The sequence below is a fragment of the Ascaphus truei genome, chromosome 3, assembly GCF_040206685.1.
Source record: "Ascaphus truei isolate aAscTru1 chromosome 3, aAscTru1.hap1, whole genome shotgun sequence".
Classification (NCBI taxonomy): domain Eukaryota; kingdom Metazoa; phylum Chordata; class Amphibia; order Anura; family Ascaphidae; genus Ascaphus; species Ascaphus truei.
Window position 1 is genome coordinate 183,770,316 of NC_134485.1, and position 22,456 is coordinate 183,792,771.

At 55.3% G+C, this 22,456-nt stretch overlaps 1 protein-coding gene across 1 annotated transcript in view; it reads right to left on the reverse strand.

Annotated features, from left to right (window-relative positions):
- Window positions 1-2,679: 2,679 nt before the first annotated feature.
- The window catches only part of LOC142490685 (coiled-coil domain-containing protein 142-like), a 70,399-nt gene continuing 50,622 nt past the window's right edge, over window positions 2,680-22,456 (reverse strand). The window contains exons 5-6 of the mRNA XM_075593105.1: window positions 4,368-4,517; window positions 2,680-2,822 (exon numbers count right to left, since the gene is read on the reverse strand). Coding sequence (XP_075449220.1) covers window positions 2,680-2,822; window positions 4,368-4,517 — 293 coding nt within the window. The remainder of the gene's footprint in view (window positions 2,823-4,367; window positions 4,518-22,456) is intronic.

Below are 22,456 nucleotides of genomic sequence, written 5' to 3' on the forward strand. Positions count from 1 at the left end.
CCCAGTAACACGGGGCAATGATTATATATCAGTGATATCCCAGTAACACGGGGCAATGATTATATATCAGTGATATCCCAGTAACACGGGGCAATGATTATATATCAGTGATATCCCAGTAACACGGGGCAATGATTATATATCAGTGATATCCCAGTAACACGGGGCAATGATTATATATCGGTGATATCCCAGTAACACGGGGCAATGATTATATATCAGTGATATCCCAGTAACACGGGGCAATGATTATATATCAGTGATATCCCAGTAACACGGGGCAATGATTATATATCAGTGATATCCCAGTAACACGGGGCAATGATTATATATCAGTGATATCCCAGTAACACGGGGCAATGATTATATATCAGTGATATCCCAGTAACACGGGGCAATGATTATATATCAGTGATATCCCAGTAACACGGGGCAATGATTATATATCAGTGATATCCCAGTAACACGGGGCAATGATTATATATCAGTGATATCCCAGTAACACGGGGCAATGATTATATATCAGTGATATCCCAGTAACACGGGGCAATGATTATATATCAGTGATATCCCAGTAACACGGGGCAATGATTATATATCAGTGATATCCCAGTAACACGGGGCAATGATTATATATCAGTGATATCCCAGTAACACGGGGCAATGATTATATATCAGTGATATCCCAGTAACACGGGGCAATGATTATATATCAGTGATATCCCAGTAACACGGGGCAATGATTATATATCAGTGATATCCCAGTAACACGGGGCAATGATTATATATCAGTGATATCCCAGTAACACGGGGCAATGATTATATATCAGTGATATCCCAGTAACACGGGGCAATGATTATATATCAGTGATATCCCAGTAACACGGGGCAATGATTATATATCAGTGATATCCCAGTAACACGGGGCAATGATTATATATCAGTGATATCCCAGTAACACGGGGCAATGATTATATATCAGTGATATCCCAGTAACACGGGGCAATGATTATATATCAGTGATATCCCAGTAACACGGGGCAATGATTATATATCAGTGATATCCCAGTAACACGGGGCAATGATTATATATCAGTGATATCCCAGTAACACGGGGCAATGATTATATATCAGTGATATCCCAGTAACACGGGGCAATGATTATATATCAGTGATATCCCAGGTAACACGGGGCAATGATTATATATCGTGATATCCCAGTAACACGGGGCAATGATTATATATCAGTGATATCCCAGTAACACGGGGCAATGATTATATATCAGTGATATCCCAGTAACATCGGGGCAATGATTATATATCAGTGATATCCCAGTAACACGGGGCAATGATTATATATCAGTGATATCCCAGTAACACGGGGCAATGATTATATATCGGTGATATCCCAGTAACACGGGGCAATGATTATATATAGTGATATCCCGGTAACACGGGGCAATGATTATATATCGGTGATATCCCAGTAACACGGGGCAATGATTATATATCAGTGATATCCCAGTAACACGGGGCAATGATTATATATCCGTGATATCCCAGTAACACGGGGCAATGATTATATATCAGTGATATCCCAGTAACACGGGGCAATGATTATATATCAGTGATATCCCAGTAACACGGGGCAATGATTATATATCGGTGATATCCCAGTAACACGGGGCAATGATTATATATCGGTGATATCCCAGTAACACGGGGCAATGATTATATATCGGTGATATCCCAGTAACACGGGGCAATGATTATATATCGGTGATATCCCAGTAACACGGGGCAATGATTATATATCAGTGATATCCCGGTAACACGGGGCAATGATTATATATCAGTGATATCCCAGTAACACGGGGCAATGATTATATATCAGTGATATCCCAGTAACACGGGGCAATGATTATATATCAGTGATATCCGGTAACACGGGGCAATGATTATATATCAGTGATATCCCAGTAACACGGGGCAATGATTATATATCAGTGATATCCCGGTAACACGGGCAATGATTATATATCGGTGATATCCCAGTAACACGGGGCAATGATTATATATCGGTGATATCCCAGTAACACGGGGCAATGATTATATATCCGTGATATCCCAGTAACACGGGGCAATGATTATATATCTGTGATATCCCAGTAACACGGGGCAATGATTATATATCAGTGATATCCCAGTAACACGGGGCAATGATTATATATCAGTGATATCCCAGTAACACGGGGCAATGATTATATATCAGTGATATCCCGAGTAACACGGGGCAATGATTATATATCAGTGATATCCAGTAACACGGGGCAATGATTATATATCAGTGATATCCCAGTAACACGGGGCAATGATTATATATCAGTGATATCCCAGTAACACGGGGGCAATGATTATATATCGGTGATATCCCAGTAACACGGGGCAATGATTATATATCGGTGATATCCCAGTAACACGGGGCAATGATTATATATCAGTGATATCCCAGTAACACGGGGCAATGATTATATATCAGTGATATCCCAGTAACACGGGGCAATGATTATATATCAGTGATATCCAGTAACACGGGGCAATGATTATATATCAGTGATATCCCAGTAACACGGGGCAATGATTATATATCAGTGATATCCCAGTAACACGGGGCAATGATTATATATCATTCTTCCCGCCCCCAGCGTCCTTCCCGCCCCCAGCGTCCTTCCCGCCCCCAGCGTCCTTCCGCCCCCAGCGTTGCTCTCCTAAGGTAGCCGTACCCCGGCCAATATCCAAAGCGCACAATGATCCCAGTGATCCTGAACAGCCAAGTCCCAGCAGCACGGCGCAGCGAACATCGCGGGGGAGGGAGGCGCAGAGGGGAGGGGGAGGGAGGCGCAGAGGGGAGGGGGAGGGAGGCGCAGAGGGGAGGGGGAGGGAGGCGCAGAGGGGAGGGGGAGGGAGGCGCAGAGGGGAGGGGGAGGGAGGCACAGAGGGAAGGGAGGGGTAGGGAGGCACAGAGGGGAAAGGAAGGGGGAGGGAGGCACAGAGGGGAGGGAGGGAGGGAGGCACAGAGGGGAGGGAGGGGGAGGGAGGCACAGAGGGGAGGGAGGGGGAGGGAGGGGGAGGGAGGCACAGAGGGAGGGAGGGGGAGGGAGGCACAGAGGGGAGGGAGGGGGAGGAGAGGGAGGGGAGGGAGGGGGAGGGAGGGGAGGGAGAGGGAGGGAGGGGAGGGAGGGGGAGGGAGGGGAGGGGAGGGAGGGGGAGGGAGGGGAGGGGAGGGAGGGGGAGGGAGGCACAGAGGGGAAAGGAAGGGGGGAGGGAGGCGCATAGAGGAGGGAGGATGAGGGAGGTGCAGAGGGGAGGGGGAGGGAGGCACAGTAGCGGGAAGGGAGGGGTAGGGAGGCACAGAGGGGAGGGGGAGGGAGGCACAGTAGTGGGAAGGGAGGGGTAGGGAGGCACAGTAGTGGGGAGGGGGAGGGAGGCACAGTAGTGGGGAGGGGGAGGGAGGCACAGTAGTGGGGAGGGGGAGGGAGGCACAGTAGTGGGGAGGGGGAGGGAGGTACAGTAGTGGGAAGGGAGGGGTAGAGAGGCACAGAGGGGAAGGGGAGGGAGGGTGAGGGAGGCGGGGAGGGAGGGTGAGGGAGGCGGGGAGGGAGGGTGAGGGAGGCGGGGAGGGAGGGTGAGGGAGGCGCAGAGGGGAGGGGGAGGAGGCACAGTGGTAAGGGAGGGGTAGGGAGGCACAGAGGGGAAGGGAGGTGCAGAGGGGAAGGGAGGGAGGGTGAGGGAGGCGGGGAGGGAGGGTGAGGGAGGCGGGGAGGGAGGGTGAGGGAGGCGGGGAGGGAGGGTGAGGGAGGCGGGGAGGGAGGGCGAGGAAGGCGCAGAGGGGAGGGAGAGAGAGGGGGAGGGAGGCACAGTGGGAAGGGAGTGGTAGGGAGGCACAGAGGGGAAGGGGAGGGAAGCGGGGAGGGAGGGGGAGGGAGGCGCAGAGGGGAGGGGGAGGGAGGGGGAGGGAGGCACAGTGGGAAGGGAGGGGTAGGGAGGCACAGAGGGGAAGGGGAGGGAGGGTGAGGGAGGCGGGAGGGAGGGTGAGGGAGGCGGGGAGGGAGGGCGAGGAAGGCGCAGAGGGGAGGGAGAGAGAGGGGGAGGGAGGGAGGCACAGTGGGAAGGGAGTGGTAGGGAGGCACAGAGGGGAAGGGGAGGGAGGCGGGGAGGGAGGGTGAGGGAGGCGCAGAGGGGAGGGGGTGGGAGGCACAGTGGGAAGGGAGGGGTAGGGAGGCACAGAGGAGAGGGAGGCACAGTGGGCAGGGATGGGGAGGGAGGTGCAGAGGGGAGGGAGAGGCGCAGAGGGTGCTGTGTCTCACCTGGCCATGTCTCATTGCACACACACTGCAGTAACACCGACAGCTGCTGGCACAGGTCTGCCAGGATCCCTGCGGTCCTGCTCTGCGCGGGCCCCGACGTGGGTGGGACGCACTTATCCGTGAGCTCGGAGCTCAGGGCCTTACAGAACCCTGCAGGGAGGAGACACATCGGCCCATGTTCACTAAGCTGTGATAAAGCACTACTTAGCAAGCATGGGCCTGCATCAGGCATGCACCGCACACACAATCTCTCTGCAATATCCGTTATTTCCTGCACAGCAGCAGCGTAGCTGGAACTGGAACTGGTTCCTTTAGTAACTATACGAATCACTACGCAGCAAAACCAGCTCAGCCCGGTGTGGGAGGGGTCTCTGATATACAGATGTAGCTCGGTGTGGGAGGGGTCTCTGATATACAGATGTAGCCCGGTGTGGGAGGGGTCTCTGATATACAGATGTAGCTCAGGCCCCGGTGTAGGAGGGGTCTCTGATATACAGATGTAGCTCAGGCCCCGGTGTGGGAGGGGTCTCTGATATACAGATGTAGCTCGGTGTGGAAGGGGTCTCTGATATACAGGTGTAGCTCAGGCCCCGGTGTGGGAGGGGTCTCTGATATACAGATGTAGTTCAGGCCCCGGTGTGGGAGGGGTCTCTGATATACAGATGTAGCTCAGGCCCCGGTGTGGGAGGGGTCTCTGATATACAGATGTAGCTCAAGCCCCGGTGTGGGAGGGGTCTCTGATATACAGATGTAGCTCGGTGTGGGAGGGGTCTCTGATATACAGATGTAGCTCGGTGTGGGAGGGGTCTCTGATATACAGATGTAGCTCAGGCCCCGGTGTGGGAGGGGTCTCCGATATACAGATGTAGCTCAGGCCCCGGTGTGGGAGGGGTCTCTGATATACAGGTGTAGCTCAGGCCCCGGTGTGGGAGGGGTCTCTGATATACAGATGTAGCTCGGTGTGGGAGGGGTCTCTGATATACAGATGTAGCTCAGGCCCCGGTGTGGGAGGGGTCTCTGATATACAGATGTAGCTCATGCCCCGGTGTGGGAGGGGTCTCTGATATACAGATGAAACTCACGCCCCGGTGTGGGAGGGGTCTCTGATATACAGATGTAGCTCGGTGTGTGAGGGGTCTCTGATATACAGATGTAGCTCAGGCCCCGGTGTGTGAGGGGTCTCTGATATACAGATGTAGCTCAGGCCCCGGTGTGGGAGGGGTCTCTGATATACAGATGTAGCTCGGTGTGGGAGGGGTCTCTGATATACAGATGTAGCCCGGTGTGGGAGGGGTCTCTGATATACAGATGTAGCCCGGTGTGGGAGGGGTCTCTGATATACAGATGTAGCCCGGTGTGGGAGGGGTCTCTGATATACAGATGTAGCTCGGTGTGGGAGGGGTCTCTGATATACAGATGTAGCTCAGGCCCCGGTGTGGGAGGGGTCTCTGATATACAGATGTAGCTCAGTGTGGGAGGGGTCTCTGATATACAGATGTAGCTCAGGCCGGTGTGGGAGGGGTCTCTGATATACAGATGTAGCTCAGGCCCCGGTGTGGGAGGGGTCTCTGATATACAGATGTAGCTCAGGCCCCGGTGTGGGAGGGGTCTCTGATATACAGATGTAGCTCAGGCCCCGGTGTGGGAGGGGTCTCTGATATACAGATGTAGCTCAGGCCTCGGTGTGGGAGGGGTCTCTGATATACAGATGTAGCTCGGTATGTGAGGGGTCTCTGATATACAGATGTAGCTCGGTGTGTGAGGGGTCTCTGATATACAGATGTAGCTCAGGCCCGGTGTGTGAGGGGTCTCTGATATACAGATGTAGCTCAGGCCCGGTGTGGGAGGGGTCTCTGATATACAGATGTAGCTCGGTGTGGGAGGGATCTCTGATAAACAGATGTAGCTCAGGCCCCGGTGTGGGAGGGGTCTCTGATATATAGATGTAGCTCAGGCCCCGGTGTGGGAGGGGTCTCTGATATACAGATGTAGCTCAGGCCCCGGTGTGGGAGGGGTCTCTGATATACAGATGTAGCTCAGGCCCCGGTGTGGGAGGGGTCTCTGATATACAGATGTAGCTCAGGCCCCGGTGTGGGAGGGGTCTCTGATATACAGATGTAGCTCAGGCCCCGGTGTGGGAGGGGTCTCTGATATACAGATGTAGCTCAGGCCCCGGTGTGGGAGGGGTCTCTGATATACAGATGTAGCTCAGGCCCCGGTGTGGGAGGGGTCTCTGATATACAGATGTAGCTCAGGCCCCGGTGTGGGAGGGGTCTCTGATATACAGATGTAGCCCGGTGTGGGAGGGGTCTCTGATATACAGATGTAGCTCGGTGTGGGAGGGGTCTCTGAAATACAGATGTAGCTCGGTGTGGGAGGGGTCTCTGATATACAGATGTAGCTCGGTGTGGGAGGGGTCTCTGATATACAGATGTAGCTCAGGCCCCGGTGTGGGAGGGGTCTCTGATATACAGATGTAGCTCGGTGTGGGAGGGGTCTCTGATATACAGATGTAGCTCAGGCCCCGGTGTGGGAGGGGTCTCTGATATACAGATATAGCTCAGACCCCGGTGTGGGAGGGGTCTCTGATATACAGATGTAGCTCAGGCCCCGGTGTGGGTGGGGTCTCTGATATACAGATGTAGCTCAGGCCCCGGTGTGGGAGGGGTCTCTGATATACAGATGTAGCTCAGGCCCCGGTGTGGGAGGGGTCTCTGATATACAGATGTAGCTCAGGCCCCGGTGTGGGAGGGGTCTCTGATATACAGATGTAGCTCATGTCCCGGTGTGGGAGGGGTCTCTGATATACAGATGTAGCTCGGTGTGGGAGGGGTCTCTGATATACAGATGTAGCTCGGTGTGGGAGGGGTCTCTGATATACAGATGTAGCTCGGTGTGGGGGGGGTCTCTGATATACAGATGTAGCTCAGGCCCGGTGTGGGAGGGGTCTCTGATATACAGATGTAGCTCAGGCCGGTGTGGGAGGGGTCTCTGATATACAGATGTAGCTAGGTGTGGGAGGGGTCTCTGATATACAGATGTAGCTCAGGCCCGGTGTGGGAGGGGTCTCTGATATACAGATGTAGCTCAGGCCGGTGTGGGAGGGGTCTCTGATATACAGATGTAGCTCAGGCCGGTGTGGGAGGGGTCTCTGATATACAGATGTAGCTCAGGCCCCGGTGTGGGAGGGGTCTCTGATATACAGATGTAGCTCAGGCCCCGGTGTGGTAGGGGTCTCTGATATACAGGTGTAGCTCAGGCCCCGGTGTGGGAGGGGTCTCTGATATACAGATGTAGCTCGGTGTGGGAGGGGTCTCTGATATACAGATGTAGCTCAGGCCGCGGTGTGGGAGGGGTCTCTGATATACAGATGTAGCTCAGGCCCCGGTGTGGGAGGGGTCTCTGATATACAGCTGTAGCTCGGTGTGGGAGGGGTCTCTGATATACAGCTGTAGCTCGGTGTGTGAGGGGTCTCTGATATACAGATGTAGCTCGGTGTGGGAGGGGTCTCTGATATACAGATGTAGCTCGGTGTGGGAGGGGTCTCTGTTATACAGATGTAGCTCGGTGTGGGAGGGGTCTCTGATATACAGATGTAGCTCGGTGTGGGAGTCTGATATACAGATGTAGTTCAGGCCCCGGTGTGGGAGGGGTCTCTGATATACAGGTGTAGCTGAGGCCCCGGTGTGGGAGGGGTCTCTGATATACAGATGTAGCTCAGGCCCCGGTGTGGGAGGGGTCTCTGATATACAGATGTAGCTCAGGCCCCGGTGTGGGAGGGGTCTCTGATATACAGATGTAGCTCAGGCCCCAGTGTGGGAGGGGTCTCTGATATACAGATGTAGCTCAGGCCCCGGTGTGGGAGGGGTCTCTGATATACAGATGTAGCTCAGGCCCCGGTGTGGGAGGGGTCTCTGATATACAGATGTAGCTCGGTGTGGGAGGGGTCTCTGATATACAGATGTAGCTCAGGCCCCGGTGTGGGAGGGGTCTCTGATATACAGATGTAGCTCAGGCCCCGGTGTGGGAGGGGTCTCTGATATACAGATGTAGCTCAGGCCCCGGTGTGGGAGGGGTCTCTGATATACAGATGTAGCTCAGGCCCCGGTGTGGGAGGGGTCTCTGATATACAGATGTAGCTCGGTGTGGGAGGGGTCTCTGATATACAGATGTAGCTCAGGCCCCGGTGTGGGAGGGGTCTCTGATATACAGATGTAGCTCAGGCCCCGGTGTGGGAGGGGTCTCTGATATACAGATGTAGCTCAGGCCCCAGTGTGGGAGGGGTCTCCGATATACAGATGTAGCTCAGGCCCCGGTGTGGGAGGGGTCTCTGATATACAGATGTAGCTCAGGCCCCGGTGTGGGAGGGGTCTCTGATATACAGATGTAGCTCAGGCCCCGGTGTGGGAGGGGTCTCTGATATACAGATGTAGCTCAGGCCCCGGTGTGGGAGGGGTCTCTGATATACAGATGTAGCTCGGTGTGGGAGGGGTCTCTGATATACAGATGTAGCTCAGGCCCCGGTGTGGGAGGGGTCTCTGATATACAGATGTAGCTCGGTGTGGGAGGGGTCTCTGATATACAGATGTAGCTCAGGCCCCGGTGTGGGAGGGGTCTCTGATATACAGATGTAGCTCGGTGTGGGAGGGGTCTCTGATATACAGATGTAGCTCGGTGTGGGAGGGGTCTCTGATATACAGGTGTAGCTCAGGCCCCGGTGTGGGAGGGGTCTCTGATATACAGATGTAGCTCAGGCCCCGGTGTGGGAGGGGTCTCTGATATACAGATGTAGCTCAGGCCGGTGTGGGAGGGGTCTCTGATATACAGATGTAGCTCAGGCCGGTGTGGGAGGGGTCTCTGATATACAGATGTAGCTAGGTGTGGGAGGGGTCTCTGATATACAGATGTAGCTCAGGCCCCGGTGTGGGAGGGGTCTCTGATATGCAGATGTAGCTCGGTGTGGGAGGGGTCTCTGATATACAGATGTAGCTCAGGCCCCGGTGTGGGAGGGGTCTCTGATATACAGATGTAGCTCAGGCCCCGGTGTGGTAGGGGTCTCTGATATACAGGTGTAGCTCAGGCCCCGGTGTGGGAGGGGTCTCTGATATACAGATGTAGCTCGGTGTGGGAGGGGTCTCTGATATACAGATGTAGCTCAGGCCGCGGTGTGGGAGGGGTCTCTGATATACAGATGTAGCTCAGGCCCCGGTGTGGGAGGGGTCTCTGATATACAGCTGTAGCTCGGTGTGGGAGGGGTCTCTGATATACAGCTGTAGCTCGGTGTGGGAGGGGTCTCTGATATACAGATGTAGCTCGGTGTGGGAGGGGTCTCTGATATACAGATGTAGCTCGGTGTGGGAGGGGTCTCTGATATACAGATGTAGCTCGGTGTGGGAGTCTGATATACAGATGTAGTTCAGGCCCCGGTGTGGGAGGGGTCTCTGATATACAGGTGTAGCTGAGGCCCCGGTGTGGGAGGGGTTTCTGATATACAGATGTAGCTCAGGCCCCGGTGTGGGAGGGGTCTCTGATATACAGATGTAGCTAAGGCCTCGGTGTGGGAGGGGTCTCTGATATACAGGTGTAGCTCAGTGTGGGAGAGGTCTCTGATATACAGATGTAGCTCAGGCCCCGGTGTGGGAGGGGTCTCTGATATACAGATGTAGCTCAGGCCCCGGTGTGGGAGGGGTCTCTGATATACAGATGTAGCTCAGGCCCCAGTGTGGGAGGGGTCTCTGATATACAGATGTAGCTCAGGCCCCAGTGTGGGAGGGGTCTCTGATATACAGATGTAGCTCAGGCCCCGGTGTGGGAGGGGTCTCTGATATACAGATGTAGCTCGGTGTGGGAGGGGTCTCTGATATACAGATGTAGCTCAGGCCCCGGTGTGGGAGGGGTCTCTGATATACAGATGTAGCTCAGGCCCCGGTGTGGGAGGGGTCTCTGATATACAGATGTAGCTCAGGCCCCGGTGTGGGAGGGGTCTCTGATATACAGATGTAGCTCAGGCCCCGGTGTGGGAGGGGTCTCTGATATACAGATGTAGCTCGGTGTGGGAGGGGTCTCTGATATACAGATGTAGCTCAGGCCCCGGTGTGGGAGGGGTCTCTGATATACAGATGTAGCTCGGTGTGGGAGGGGTCTCTGATATACAGATGTAGCTCAGGCCCCGGTGTGGGAGGGGTCTCTGATATACAGATGTAGCTCGGTGTGGGAGGGGTCTCTGATATACAGATGTAGCTCGGTGTGGGTGGGGTCTCTGATATACAGGTGTAGCTCAGGCCCCGGTGTGGGAGGGGTCTCTGATATACAGATGTAGCTCAGGCCCCGGTGTGGGAGGGGTCTCTGATATACAGATGTAGCTCAGGCCGGTGTGGGAGGGGTCTCTGATATACAGATGTAGCTCAGGCCGGTGTGGGAGGGGTCTCTGATATACAGATGTAGCTAGGTGTGGGAGGGGTCTCTGATATACAGATGTAGCTCAGGCCCCGGTGTGGGAGGGGTCTCTGATATGCAGATGTAGCTCGGTGTGGGAGGGGTCTCTGTTATACAGATGTAACTCGGTGTGGGAGGGGTCTCTGATATACAGATGTAGCTCAGGCCCCAGTGTGGGAGGGGTCTCTGATATACAGATGTAGCTCAGGCCCCGGTGTGGTAGGGGTCTCTGATATACAGGTGTAGCTCAGGCCCCGGTGTGGGAGGGGTCTCTGATATACAGATGTAGCTCGGTGTGGGAGGGGTCTCTGATATACAGAAGTAGCTCAGGCCGCGGTGTGGGAGGGGTCTCTGATATACAGATGTAGCTCAGGCCCCGGTGTGGGAGGGGTCTCTGATATACAGCTGTAGCTCGGTGTGGGAGGGGTCTCTGATATACAGCTGTAGCTCGGTGTGGGAGGGGTCTCTGATATACAGCTGTAGCTCGGTGTGGGAGGGGTCTCTGATATACAGATGTAGCTCGGTGTGGGAGGGGTCTCTGATATACAGATGTAGCTCGGTGTGGGAGTCTGATATACAGATGTAGTTCAGGCCCCGGTGTGGGAGGGGTCTCTGATATACAGGTGTAGCTGAGGCCCCGGTGTGGGAGGGGTCTCTGATATACAGATGTAGCTCAGGCCCCGGTGTGGGAGGGGTCTCTGATATACAGATGTAGCTCAGGCCCCGGTGTGGGAGGGGTCTCTGATATACAGATGTAGCTCAGGCCCCGGTGTGGGAGGGGTCTCTGATATACAGATGTAGCTCAGGCCCCAGTGTGGGAGGGGTCTCTGATATACAGATGTAGCTCAGGCCCCGGTGTGGGAGGGGTCTCTGATATACAGATGTAGCTCAGGCCCCGGTGTGGGAGGGGTCTCTGATATACAGATGTAGCTCGGTGTGGGAGGGGTCTCTGATATACAGATGTAGCTCAGGCCCCGGTGTGGGAGGGGTCTCTGATATACAGATGTAGCTCAGGCCCCGGTGTGGGAGGGGTCTCTGATATACAGATGTAGCTCAGGCCCCGGTGTGGGAGGGGTCTCTGATATACAGATGTAGCTCAGGCCCCGGTGTGGGAGGGGTCTCTGATATACAGATGTAGCTCGGTGTGGGAGGGGTCTCTGATATACAGATGTAGCTCAGGCCCCGGTGTGGGAGGGGTCTCTGATATACAGATGTAGCTCGGTGTGGGAGGGGTCTCTGATATACAGATGTAGCTCAGGCCCCGGTGTGGGAGGGGTCTCTGATATACAGATGTAGCTCGGTGTGGGAGGGGTCTCTGATATACAGATGTAGCTCGGTGTGGGAGGGGTCTCTGATATACAGGTGTAGCTCAGGCCCCGGTGTGGGAGGGGTCTCTGATATACAGATGTAGCTCAGGCCCCGGTGTGGGAGGGGTCTCTGATATACAGATGTAGCTCAGGCCGGTGTGGGAGGGGTCTCTGATATACAGATGTAGCTCAGGCCGGTGTGGGAGGGGTCTCTGATATACAGATGTAGCTAGGTGTGGGAGGGGTCTCTGATATACAGATGTAGCTCAGGCCCCGGTGTGGGAGGGGTCTCTGATATGCAGATGTAGCTCGGTGTGGGAGGGGTCTCTGATATACAGATGTAGCTCAGGCCCCGGTGTGGGAGGGGTCTCTGATATACAGATGTAGCTCAGGCCCCGGTGTGGTAGGGGTCTCTGATATACAGGTGTAGCTCAGGCCCCGGTGTGGGAGGGGTCTCTGATATACAGATGTAGCTCGGTGTGGGAGGGGTCTCTGATATACAGATGTAGCTCAGGCCGCGGTGTGGGAGGGGTCTCTGATATACAGATGTAGCTCAGGCCCCGGTGTGGGAGGGGTCTCTGATATACAGCTGTAGCTCGGTGTGGGAGGGGTCTCTGATATACAGCTGTAGCTCGGTGTGGGAGGGGTCTCTGATATACAGATGTAGCTCGGTGTGGGAGGGGTCTCTGATATACAGATGTAGCTCGGTGTGGGAGGGGTCTCTGATATACAGATGTAGCTCGGTGTGGGAGTCTGATATACAGATGTAGTTCAGGCCCCGGTGTGGGAGGGGTCTCTGATATACAGGTGTAGCTGAGGCCCCGGTGTGGGAGGGGTTTCTGATATACAGATGTAGCTCAGGCCCCGGTGTGGGAGGGGTCTCTGATATACAGATGTAGCTAAGGCCTCGGTGTGGGAGGGGTCTCTGATATACAGGTGTAGCTCAGTGTGGGAGAGGTCTCTGATATACAGATGTAGCTCAGGCCCCGGTGTGGGAGGGGTCTCTGATATACAGATGTAGCTCAGGCCCCGGTGTGGGAGGGGTCTCTGATATACAGATGTAGCTCAGGCCCCAGTGTGGGAGGGGTCTCTGATATACAGATGTAGCTCAGGCCCCAGTGTGGGAGGGGTCTCTGATATACAGATGTAGCTCAGGCCCCGGTGTGGGAGGGGTCTCTGATATACAGATGTAGCTCGGTGTGGGAGGGGTCTCTGATATACAGATGTAGCTCAGGCCCCGGTGTGGGAGGGGTCTCTGATATACAGATGTAGCTCAGGCCCCGGTGTGGGAGGGGTCTCTGATATACAGATGTAGCTCAGGCCCCGGTGTGGGAGGGGTCTCTGATATACAGATGTAGCTCAGGCCCCGGTGTGGGAGGGGTCTCTGATATACAGATGTAGCTCGGTGTGGGAGGGGTCTCTGATATACAGATGTAGCTCAGGCCCCGGTGTGGGAGGGGTCTCTGATATACAGATGTAGCTCGGTGTGGGAGGGGTCTCTGATATACAGATGTAGCTCAGGCCCCGGTGTGGGAGGGGTCTCTGATATACAGATGTAGCTCGGTGTGGGAGGGGTCTCTGATATACAGATGTAGCTCGGTGTGGGTGGGGTCTCTGATATACAGGTGTAGCTCAGGCCCCGGTGTGGGAGGGGTCTCTGATATACAGATGTAGCTCAGGCCCCGGTGTGGGAGGGGTCTCTGATATACAGATGTAGCTCAGGCCGGTGTGGGAGGGGTCTCTGATATACAGATGTAGCTCAGGCCGGTGTGGGAGGGGTCTCTGATATACAGATGTAGCTAGGTGTGGGAGGGGTCTCTGATATACAGATGTAGCTCAGGCCCCGGTGTGGGAGGGGTCTCTGATATGCAGATGTAGCTCGGTGTGGGAGGGGTCTCTGTTATACAGATGTAACTCGGTGTGGGAGGGGTCTCTGATATACAGATGTAGCTCAGGCCCCGGTGTGGGAGGGGTCTCTGATATACAGATGTAGCTCAGGCCCCGGTGTGGTAGGGGTCTCTGATATACAGGTGTAGCTCAGGCCCCGGTGTGGGAGGGGTCTCTGATATACAGATGTAGCTCGGTGTGGGAGGGGTCTCTGATATACAGAAGTAGCTCAGGCCGCGGTGTGGGAGGGGTCTCTGATATACAGATGTAGCTCAGGCCCCGGTGTGGGAGGGGTCTCTGATATACAGCTGTAGCTCGGTGTGGGAGGGGTCTCTGATATACAGCTGTAGCTCGGTGTGGGAGGGGTCTCTGATATACAGCTGTAGCTCGGTGTGGGAGGGGTCTCTGATATACAGATGTAGCTCGGTGTGGGAGGGGTCTCTGATATACAGATGTAGCTCGGTGTGGGAGTCTGATATACAGATGTAGTTCAGGCCCCGGTGTGGGAGGGGTCTCTGATATACAGGTGTAGCTGAGGCCCCGGTGTGGGAGGGGTCTCTGATATACAGATGTAGCTCAGGCCCCGGTGTGGGAGGGGTCTCTGATATACAGATGTAGCTCAGGCCCCGGTGTGGGAGGGGTCTCTGATATACAGATGTAGCTCAGGCCCCGGTGTGGGAGGGGTCTCTGATATACAGATGTAGCTCAGGCCCCAGTGTGGGAGGGGTCTCTGATATACAGATGTAGCTCAGGCCCCGGTGTGGGAGGGGTCTCTGATATACAGATGTAGCTCAGGCCCCGGTGTGGGAGGGGTCTCTGATATACAGATGTAGCTCGGTGTGGGAGGGGTCTCTGATATACAGATGTAGCTCAGGCCCCGGTGTGGGAGGGGTCTCTGATATACAGATGTAGCTCAGGCCCCGGTGTGGGAGGGGTCTCTGATATACAGATGTAGCTCAGGCCCCGGTGTGGGAGGGGTCTCTGATATACAGATGTAGCTCAGGCCCCGGTGTGGGAGGGGTCTCTGATATACAGATGTAGCTCGGTGTGGGAGGGGTCTCTGATATACAGATGTAGCTCAGGCCCCGGTGTGGGAGGGGTCTCTGATATACAGATGTAGCTCGGTGTGGGAGGGGTCTCTGATATACAGATGTAGCTCAGGCCCCGGTGTGGGAGGGGTCTCTGATATACAGATGTAGCTCGGTGTGGGAGGGGTCTCTGATATACAGATGTAGCTCGGTGTGGGAGGGGTCTCTGATATACAGGTGTAGCTCAGGCCCCGGTGTGGGAGGGGTCTCTGATATACAGATGTAGCTCAGGCCACGGTGTGGGAGGGGTCTCTGATATACAGATGTAGCTCAGGCCGGTGTGGGAGGGGTCTCTGATATACAGATGTAGCTCAGGCCGGTGTGGGAGGGGTCTCTGATATACAGATGTAGCTAGGTGTGGGAGGGGTCTCTGATATACAGATGTAGCTCAGGCCCCGGTGTGGGAGGGGTCTCTGATATGCAGATGTAGCTCGGTGTGGGAGGGGTCTCTGATATACAGATGTAGCTCAGGCCCCGGTGTGGGAGGGGTCTCTGATATACAGATGTAGCTCAGGCCCCGGTGTGGTAGGGGTCTCTGATATACAGGTGTAGCTCAGGCCCCGGTGTGGGAGGGGTCTCTGATATACAGATGTAGCTCGGTGTGGGAGGGGTCTCTGATATACAGATGTAGCTCAGGCCGCGGTGTGGGAGGGGTCTCTGATATACAGATGTAGCTCAGGCCCCGGTGTGGGAGGGGTCTCTGATATACAGCTGTAGCTCGGTGTGGGAGGGGTCTCTGATATACAGATGTAGCTCGGTGTGGGAGGGGTCTCTGATATACAGATGTAGCTCGGTGTGGGAGGGGTCTCTGATATACAGGTGTAGCTGAGGCCCCGGTGTGGGAGGGGTCTCTGATATACAGATGTAGCTCAGGCCCCGGTGTGGGAGGGGTCTCTGATATACAGATGTAGCTAAGGCCTCGGTGTGGGAGGGGTCTCTGATATACAGGTGTAGCTCAGTGTGGGAGGGGTCTCTGATATACAGATGTAGCTCAGGCCCCGGTGTGGGAGGGGTCTCTGATATACAGATGTAGCTCAGGCCCCGGTGTGGGAGGGGTCTCTGATATACAGATGTAGCTCAGGCCCCAGTGTGGGAGGGGTCTCCGATATACAGATGTAGCTCAGGCCCCGGTGTGGGAGGGGTCTCTGATATACAGATGTAGCTCAGGCCCCGGTGTGGGAGGGGTCTCTGATATACAGATGTAGCTCGGTGTGGGAGGGGTCTCTGATATACAGATGTAGCTCAGGCCCCGGTGTGGGAGGGGTCTCTGATATACAGATGTAGCTCAGGCCCCGGTGTGGGAGGGGTCTCTGATATACAGATGTAGCTCGGTGTGGGAGGGGTCTCTGATATACAGATGTAGCTCGGTGTGGGAGGGGTCTCTGATATACAGGTGTAGCTCAGGCCCCAGTGTGGGAGGGGTCTCTGATATACAGATGTAGCTCAGGCCCCAGTGTGGGAGGGGTCTCTGATATACAGATGTAGCTCAGGCCCCGGTGTGGGAGGGGTCTCTGATATACAGATGTAGCTCGGTGTGGGAGGGGTCTCTGATATACAGATGTAGCTCAGGCCCCGGTGTGGGAGGGGTCTCTGATATACAGATGTAGCTCAGGCCCCGGTGTGGGAGGGGTCTCTGATATACAGATGTAGCTCAGGCCCCGGTGTGGGAGGGGTCTCTGATATACAGATGTAGCTCAGGCCCCGGTGTGGGAGGGGTCTCTGATATACAGATGTAGCTCGGTGTGGGAGGGGTCTCTGATATACAGATGTAGCTCAGGCCCCGGTGTGGGAGGGGTCTCTGATATACAGATGTAGCTCGGTGTGGGAGGGGTCTCTGATATACAGATGTAGCTCAGGCCCCGGTGTGGGAGGGGTCTCTGATATACAGATGTAGCTCGGTGTGGGAGGGGTCTCTGATATACAGATGTAGCTCGGTGTGGGTGGGGTCTCTGATATACAGGTGTAGCTCAGGCCCCGGTGTGGGAGGGGTCTCTGATATACAGATGTAGCTCAGGCCCCGGTGTGGGAGGGGTCTCTGATATACAGATGTAGCTCAGGCCGGTGTGGGAGGGGTCTCTGATATACAGATGTAGCTCAGGCCGGTGTGGGAGGGGTCTCTGATATACAGATGTAGCTAGGTGTGGGAGGGGTCTCTGATATACAGATGTAGCTCAGGCCCCGGTGTGGGAGGGGTCTCTGATATGCAGATGTAGCTCGGTGTGGGAGGGGTCTCTGTTATACAGATGTAACTCGGTGTGGGAGGGGTCTCTGATATACAGATGTAGCTCAGGCCCCGGTGTGGGAGGGGTCTCTGATATACAGATGTAGCTCAGGCCCCGGTGTGGTAGGGGTCTCTGATATACAGGTGTAGCTCAGGCCCCGGTGTGGGAGGGGTCTCTGATATACAGATGTAGCTCGGTGTGGGAGGGGTCTCTGATATACAGATGTAGCTCAGGCCGCGGTGTGGGAGGGGTCTCTGATATACAGATGTAGCTCAGGCCCCGGTGTGGGAGGGGTCTCTGATATACAGCTGTAGCTCGGTGTGGGAGGGGTCTCTGATATACAGCTGTAGCTCGGTGTGGGAGGGGTCTCTGATATACAGCTGTAGCTCGGTGTGGGAGGGGTCTCTGATATACAGATGTAGCTCGGTGTGGGAGGGGTCTCTGATATACAGATGTAGCTCGGTGTGGGAGTCTGATATACAGATGTAGTTCAGGCCCCGGTGTGGGAGGGGTCTCTGATATACAGGTGTAGCTGAGGCCCCGGTGTGGGAGGGGTCTCTGATATACAGATGTAGCTCAGGCCCCGGTGTGGGAGGGGTCTCTGATATACAGATGTAGCTCAGGCCCCGGTGTGGGAGGGGTCTCTGATATACAGATGTAGCTCAGGCCCCGGTGTGGGAGGGGTCTCTGATATACAGATGTAGCTCAGGCCCCAGTGTGGGAGGGGTCTCTGATATACAGATGTAGCTCAGGCCCCGGTGTGGGAGGGGTCTCTGATATACAGATGTAGCTCAGGCCCCGGTGTGGGAGGGGTCTCTGATATACAGATGTAGCTCGGTGTGGGAGGGGTCTCTGATATACAGATGTAGCTCAGGCCCCGGTGTGGGAGGGGTCTCTGATATACAGATGTAGCTCAGGCCCCGGTGTGGGAGGGGTCTCTGATATACAGATGTAGCTCAGGCCCCGGTGTGGGAGGGGTCTCTGATATACAGATGTAGCTCAGGCCCCGGTGTGGGAGGGGTCTCTGATATACAGATGTAGCTCGGTGTGGGAGGGGTCTCTGATATACAGATGTAGCTCAGGCCCCGGTGTGGGAGGGGTCTCTGATATACAGATGTAGCTCGGTGTGGGAGGGGTCTCTGATATACAGATGTAGCTCAGGCCCCGGTGTGGGAGGGGTCTCTGATATACAGATGTAGCTCGGTGTGGGAGGGGTCTCTGATATACAGATGTAGCTCGGTGTGGGAGGGGTCTCTGATATACAGGTGTAGCTCAGGCCCCGGTGTGGGAGGGGTCTCTGATATACAGATGTAGCTCAGGCCCCGGTGTGGGAGGGGTCTCTGATATACAGATGTAGCTCAGGCCGGTGTGGGAGGGGTCTCTGATATACAGATGTAGCTCAGGCCGGTGTGGGAGGGGTCTCTGATATACAGATGTAGCTAGGTGTGGGAGGGGTCTCTGATATACAGATGTAGCTCAGGCCCCGGTGTGGGAGGGGTCTCTGATATGCAGATGTAGCTCGGTGTGGGAGGGGTCTCTGATATACAGATGTAGCTCAGGCCCCGGTGTGGGAGGGGTCTCTGATATACAGATGTAGCTCAGGCCCCGGTGTGGTAGGGGTCTCTGATATACAGGTGTAGCTCAGGCCCCGGTGTGGGAGGGGTCTCTGATATACAGATGTAGCTCGGTGTGGGAGGGGTCTCTGATATACAGATGTAGCTCAGGCCGCGGTGTGGGAGGGGTCTCTGATATACAGATGTAGCTCAGGCCCCGGTGTGGAGGGGTCTCTGATATACAGCTGTAGCTCGGTGTGGGAGGGGTCTCTGATATACAGCTGTAGCTCGGTGTGGGAGGGGTCTCTGATATACAGATGTAGCTCGGTGTGGGAGGGGTCTCTGATATACAGATGTAGCTCGGTGTGGGAGGGGTCTCTGATATACAGATGTAGCTCGGTGTGGGAGGGGTCTCTGATATACAGATGTAGTTCAGGCCCCGGTGTGGGAGGGGTCTCTGATATACAGGTGTAGCTGAGGCCCCGGTGTGGGAGGGGTCTCTGATATACAGATGTAGCTCAGGCCCCGGTGTGGGAGGGGTCTCTGATATACAGATGTAGCTAAGGCCTCGGTGTGGGAGGGGTCTCTGATATACAGGTGTAGCTCAGTGTGGGAGGGGTCTCTGATATACAGATGTAGCTCAGGCCCCGGTGTGGGAGGGGTCTCTGATATACAGATGTAGCTCAGGCCCCGGTGTGGGAGGGGTCTCTGATATACAGATGTAGCTCAGGCCCCAGTGTGGGAGGGGTCTCCGATATACAGATGTAGCTCAGGCCCCGGTGTGGGAGGGGTCTCTGATATACAGATGTAGCTCAGGCCCCGGTGTGGGAGGGGTCTCTGATATACAGATGTAGCTCGGTGTGGGAGGGGTCTCTGATATACAGATGTAGCTCAGGCCCCGGTGTGGGAGGGGTCTCTGATATACAGATGTAGCTCAGGCCCCGGTGTGGGAGGGGTCTCTGATATACAGATGTAGCTCGGTGTGGGAGGGGTCTCTGATATACAGATGTAGCTCGGTGTGGGAGGGGTCTCTGATATACAGGTGTAGCTCAGGCCCCGGTGTGGGAGGGGTCTCTGATATACAGATGTAGCTCAGGCCCCGGTGTGGGAGGGGTCTCTGATATACAGATGTAGCTCGGTGTGGGAGGGGTCTCTGATATACAGATGTAGCTCGGTGTGGGAGGGGTCTCTGATATACAGGTGTATCTCGGTGTGGGAGGGGTCTCTGATATACAGATGTAGTTCAGGCCCCGGTGGGAGGGGTCTCTGATATACAGATGTAGTTCAGGCCCCGGTGTGGGAGGGGTCTCTGATATACAGATGTAGCTCAGTGTGGGAGGGGTCTCTGATATACAGGTGTAGCTCGGTGTGGGAGGGGTCTCTGATATACAGATGTAGTTCAGGCCCCGGTGTGGGAGGGGTCTCTGATATACAGATGTAGTTCAGGCCCCGGTGTGGGAGGGGTCTCTGATATACAGATGTAGCTCAGTGTGGGAGGGGTCTCTGATATACAGATGTAGCTCAGGCCCCGGTGTGGGAGGGGTCTCTGATATACAGATGTAGCTCAGGCCCCGGTGTGGGAGGGGTCTCTGATATACAGATGTAGCTCAGGCCCCGGTGTGGGAGGGGTCTCTGATATACAGATGTAGCTCAGGCCCCGGTGTGGGAGGGGTCTCTGATATACAGATGTAGCTCAGGCCCCGGTGTGGGAGGGGTCTCTGAAATACAGATGTAGCTCGGTGTGGGAGGGGTCTCTGATATACAGATGTAGCTCGGTGTGGGAGGGGTCTCTGATATACAGATGTAGCTCAGGCGCCGGTGTGGGAGGGGTCTCTGATATACAGATGTAGCTCGGTGTGGGAGGGGTCTCTGATATACAGATGTAGCTCGGTGTGGGAGGGGTCTCTGATATACAGATGTAGCTCAGGCCCCGGTGTGGGAGGGGTCTCTGATATACAGATGTAGTTCAGGCCCCGGTGTGGGAGGGGTCTCTGATATACAGCTGTAGCTCGGTGTGGGAGGGGTCTCTGATATACAGATGTAGCTCAGGCCCCGGTGTGGGAGGGGTCTCTGATATACAGATGTAGCTCGGTGTGGGAGGGGTCTCTGATATACAGATGTAGCTCAGGCCCCGGTGTGGGAGGGGTCTCTGATATACAGATGTAGCTCGGTGTGGGAGGGGTCTCTGATATACAGATGTAGCTCGGTGTGGGAGGGGTCTCTGATATACAGGTGTAGCTCAGGCCCCGGTGTGGGAGGGGTCTCTGATATACAGATGTAGCTCAGGCCCCGGTGTGGGAGGGGTCTCTGATATACAGATGTAGCTCGGTGTGGGAGGGGTCTCTGATATACAGATGTAGCTCGGTTTGGGAGGGGTCTCTGATATACAGGTGTAGCTCGGTGTGGGAGGGGTCTCTGATATACAGATGTAGTACAGGCCCCGGTGGGAGGGGTCTCTGATATACAGATGTAGCTCGGTGTGGGAGGGGTCTCTGATATACAGATGTAGCTCAGGCCCCGGTGTGGGAGGGGTCTCTGATATACAGATGTAGCCCGTTGTGGGAGGGGTCTCTGATATACAGATGTAGTTCAGGCCCCGGTGTGGGAGGGGTCTCTGATATACAGATGTAGCTCAGTGTGGGAGGGGTCTCTGATATACAGATGTAGCTCGGTGTGGGAGGGGTCTCTGATATACAGATGTAGCTCAGGCCCCGGTGTGGGAGGGGTCTCTGAAATACAGATGTAGCTCGGTGTGGGAGGGGTCTCTGATATACAGATGTAGCTCGGTGTGGGAGGGGTCTCTGATATACAGATGTAGCTCGGTGTGGGAGGGGTCTCTGATATACAGATGTAGCTCAGGCGCCGGTGTGGGAGGGGTCTCTGATATACAGATGTAGCTCAGGCCCCGGTGTGGGAGGGGTCTCTGATATACAGATGTAGCTCGGTGTGGGAGGGGTCTCTGATATACAGATGTAGCTCGGTGTGGGAGGGGTCTCTGATATACTGATGTAGCTCAGGCCCCGGTGTGGGAGGGGTCTCTGATATACAGATGTAGCTCGGTGTGGGAGGGGTCTCTGATATACAGATGTAGCTCAGGCCCCGGTGTGGGAGGGGTCTCTGATATACAGATGTAGTTCAGGCCCCGGTGTGGGAGGGGTCTCTGATATACAGCTGTAGCTCGGTGTGGGAGGGGTCTCTGATATACAGATGTAGCTCAGGCCCCGGTGTGGGAGGGGTCTCTGATATACAGATGTAGCTCAGGCCCCGGTGTGGGAGGGGTCTCTGATATACAGATGTAGCTCGGTGTGGGAGGGGTCTCTGATATACAGATGTAGCTCGGTGTGGGAGGGGTCTCTGATATACAGGTGTAGCTCAGGCCCCGGTGTGGGAGGGGTCTCTGATATACAGATGTAGCTCAGGCCCCGGTGTGGGAGGGGTCTCTGATATACAGATGTAGCTCGGTGTGGGAGGGGTCTCTGATATACAGATGTAGCTCGGTGTGGGAGGGGTCTCTGATATACAGGTGTAGCTCGGTGTGGGAGGGGTCTCTGATATACAGATGTAGTTCAGGCCCCGGTGGGAGGGGTCTCTGATATA